General features: G+C 39.2%; 1 protein-coding gene across 1 annotated transcript; it reads right to left on the bottom strand.

The window, feature by feature from the left end:
- Positions 1-1580: 1580 nt before the first annotated feature.
- LOC129942030 (uncharacterized) lies at positions 1581-3363 on the bottom strand. The gene is made up of 2 exons (XM_056050826.1): positions 2743-3363; positions 1581-2322 (listed from the first exon to the last, which is right to left on the bottom strand). Exons 1-2 carry the CDS (start codon positions 2951-2953, stop codon positions 1757-1759), a joined length of 777 nt encoding a protein of 258 aa, XP_055906801.1. The 5' UTR covers positions 2954-3363; the 3' UTR covers positions 1581-1756.
- Between the last annotated feature and the right edge of the window lie 490 nt (positions 3364-3853).

The raw sequence follows: 3853 nt of genomic DNA, 5'->3' as shown, positions 1-3853 counted from the left end.
AACACCAAAGATATGTTCATCGATCCCCTATACAAAACATATGAGCAGTGCCCTACGATATTAAAATAGTCCTGGGCGATTTTAATGCCAAGCTAGGAAGGGAATACATCTTTGGTGGAATAATCGGGAAGAACAGCCTACACGACAACACTTCCGACAATGGATTCAGGCTCATAGATTTTGCTGCGGGGTGAAACGTCATGGTAGTCAGTACGCGTTTTCCACACCTCAACATCCACAAAGGAACTTGGACTTCTCCAGATCAATCTACCGTCAACCAGATTGACCATGACCATATTGCGATCGACGCCAGACACGCTTCCAGCATTATGTATGTACGAACTTTCCGAGGAGCTAACATCGACTCGGACCTACTACCTCGTTGTAGCCAAGGTAGCACTTCGGATTTCCAGACCCAACGCAAAACAGGGAGGTGCTTAAATTTTGTTTGTATAGTGTCTGTGCTTTTAAAACTCAACACCATCGGTGTTTTATTATTGTGACGATTATTCTTAAAGAAAAACTCTTGTTTATAATTTATAACTTAAAATAAAGAAACTATCTATCTATCTAATGCGAATATTCCGCTACTAGAATTTTTCTTGTGGTGGGTCACATGTGTATTCCAATAAACCACAAATCACTAATTTTTTAAATATTTTAATAATAAATATAAATAAATATTAATAACAAACTTTGTCACTTTAAAGAGAGTAAGTATAAGTACAAACAAATTTTCGACTTAATTCATTGAAATAAAATCGATTCCTGAAACAGCTCTGCAACAGAAAATCCATAAAGTAGTGGTATTAGTGGTTAGACATGTCAACCCTTTTATTGTTTTGCTCAAATTAGATAGTCTTGCAGTTGCTCGTCTAGGCTATAATTTAGCTGTGATAGAAACTAGTTCAAGCCAATGATATTTGCAGCAGTGTAGCTGTGGACTATAAAACCACTAAATACAAAAATCCATAGAGAATCATTATTTATTCTTTCATGGACTACTTGCATATTATAAACCCCTTCCACGTGCATATTGTATATTCTAATATGTACATTATATTCTATTGATTTCCGAGAATTCCATCAAAAGAATAAAAACAAAAATGTTACTCATACGCCCGAGTAAACAATTTATATCTTTTTTTTAATTGTCAATTAGAATAAATGTTAAAATGTTAATGTATGCATTTATGTTAAGCAAAATTGGGGACATTCATCACTTAATGAAGATAGATAGCCTCTAAGAGGGACAAAATATTGAAATAATTTGAGTTTATACCGTCGATGGAAAACTCACACAAAATTTCATAGAGCTTTTGTATTAAAAAACGCTTTGTATTCTTGAATTTCTTGAACACCATATTTTCCACTTTTAAAAAAAATTGTCCTCTTTAATTTTCCTTAAAATCATCCCTCATTTAAGTTGTTCCTCTTGGTTTTTTTCGCTCCTCTTAGCTCAAAAAACAATGAATGACGTTGAAAAATCCTTGAAAACTCAAGAAATCTCAACTCTTTAAATGTCAAATTTATAAATAATATCTCCATCATCGTTTTGAGAAAAAGTCCTTTCACCATCATGAATTTAAAAACTACTTTATTGCACAAAATTGTATGTATGTAAAACCGTATGCCTTAATGTCTATCACTTTTCTTTTATTTTTTCGCTAGAGTTAAATTTTATAGAAAGTTTAAATACCTTAAGAGAAATTTGAAGAAAGAAACAAATAGAGTGTTAAAAAGAAGTTTTGCACCATTAAGGACGAGTGCCGTTGTCGTTGTTGTCTGCACCTTGAGCGTGATGTTCGCCATCAATATGCTTCTTGTCCACACTTGCAGCAGGAGGAGTCTCATTCAATGACGACGACGTTGTCGACTGGACTACAACATCAGCATCCTGACTGCTGTTGCTATTGCTGCTGGTGGTGGTACGAGAAGTATTTCTGGAAACAATGACAGCTGCATCAGCATCCTCTTTTTGGCCATCACTGCCGCCATCACCATCGCCATCCTTATTCTCTTCACCACCACTATTAACATCGGCTTCACCACCACCATTGCTGCCACCTCCTTTAGATGATGATGTTAAGGTTATGATGTTTTCGATTCGCTGTTGAATGTACTGCTGACGTCTAACTTCTGCCTTGGCCAGTTTCTCTTCCAAGTGTTCAATGGTTGTTGCTGAAACAGCTGATGCTGTTGCCGCTTGCTCGACTAACTTTTGCAATCGCTTCGGAGGATGCTTTTTGATAAGGCTATCACTTCGGTCCTTGCTGTCGTTGTCGACATCATCCAAGGAGATTTCAAACGCCTCCGCAGGTGCTGTCAGAAGTTTCCCAGTTATGGGGTATGTATATTTCAGCAGTCCATATATATACCCAATTCACACCCACATATATCAGGACCCATTTGAAAAAGGATATGAATGTCAGTTCCAAGTCATTGTGTGGCCATAAATACATGGTGACGACAGCGATGTAGCAAAAGCAAACCATGTCGAAGTCGATGTCGAGTCGTTGGCATATTCCATGTCAATCCAAAGAACCCAAAGAACGACGTCGAGCGACGACGACGATGATGATGACATAACGATACAAAAAATGAATATAAAGGAGTCAGTCGATTGCCCCAGCAACATCCCGCAGGATATATATATATGGAAATAAGGAAAAAAGAAAAGAAAAAAACAGTAAAATAAGCTTCACGCTTTCAACACTTGTTCTACACAAAATCGATATTTACGGTACTTGTCATCAGTAGCGGTAGAAGAATCTTCTGATGCTCCTGGCTTCGAGCTGTCCACCAAGTCCTTATCAGGGTCACTAGTGGTAGCAATACCACCGGGAGGCACGGCCTGCGATGATGCACAGCCCATCATTAGGTTCGAATTTAAATGGAAACGTGTAAAAAGGTAGTAATCAGATATCCGGTCTCTTTTTCCAGCTGAGAGCATTATCAATTCATGACGAAGGACGACATCAGCTGCACCAACAGCAACAGCAACAGAAACAGCAATACCGACACCGACCACTGCCAATTGCAGGAAATCTCAATCTGGCTTTTCGTATTCTTTTTTCGTATTCCACTGACGGCCGTTCGTTTTGATACAACTGTTCTGTTCGAATATCGATATTGATATCGATGATATTGACTACTGGACCTTTTTTAAATGGAGGAAATTCCCCCGTTACGTGGACGATACTACGCCACTCCACGCCACACCGCCGCGGTAAACTGAGCCTTCTTCTTCCTTCAAAGCTCTCGAACACAGGATATAAGCCACTTTAAATCTGCTTGGAGAGTTGTGATTTTTAATTTCCGCTCTTCCGCTGAAACGGAGTGTGTAACCTGTCCAGTGTTAAACTGAAATTACAATCATAAAAAGGACTTCGGAAGGACACACACAGCTTGGACTTTTCCATACAAAAAAAACATCCCCCTCTTATACCTTTTTTTTGTATGCATAAATAAAAAACGAACTGTCTGTCAATTTATCCATTCTCCAATCGCAACCCCCGCTTCCTTCGCTGCACAGGACAACAACGGGACACCACCGCTTGCTATGTTCTTTTTTTCTTCCGCGCACTTGCCCAATGCCCATTGCATGAGCGACGATGACGATATTTATTTGGTTCCATCAATTGGGTGGACAAACTACCCTCGGTTATGCACCAAAGTGTTGGCCATGGATGGAGGCGTTCTATGCGATTTCCGAACGATAACAACACAACCAGAAGTCGATACAGAATTATGATGAGGGGATCGGAGGGACCATTAGTTCAAGGAAGCTCAATTCAGTGTCTGTTTAGCGTGTTACTGTACCCAACTAATCCCCCCCGCTGCTATTGAGCGA

Source organism: Eupeodes corollae, chromosome 1 (assembly GCF_945859685.1).
Source record: "Eupeodes corollae chromosome 1, idEupCoro1.1, whole genome shotgun sequence".
Classification (NCBI taxonomy): Eukaryota; Metazoa; Arthropoda; class Insecta; order Diptera; family Syrphidae; genus Eupeodes; species Eupeodes corollae.
Note: the sequence above shows the minus strand (reverse complement) of the source record. Positions and strands in the feature narration are given on the sequence as shown.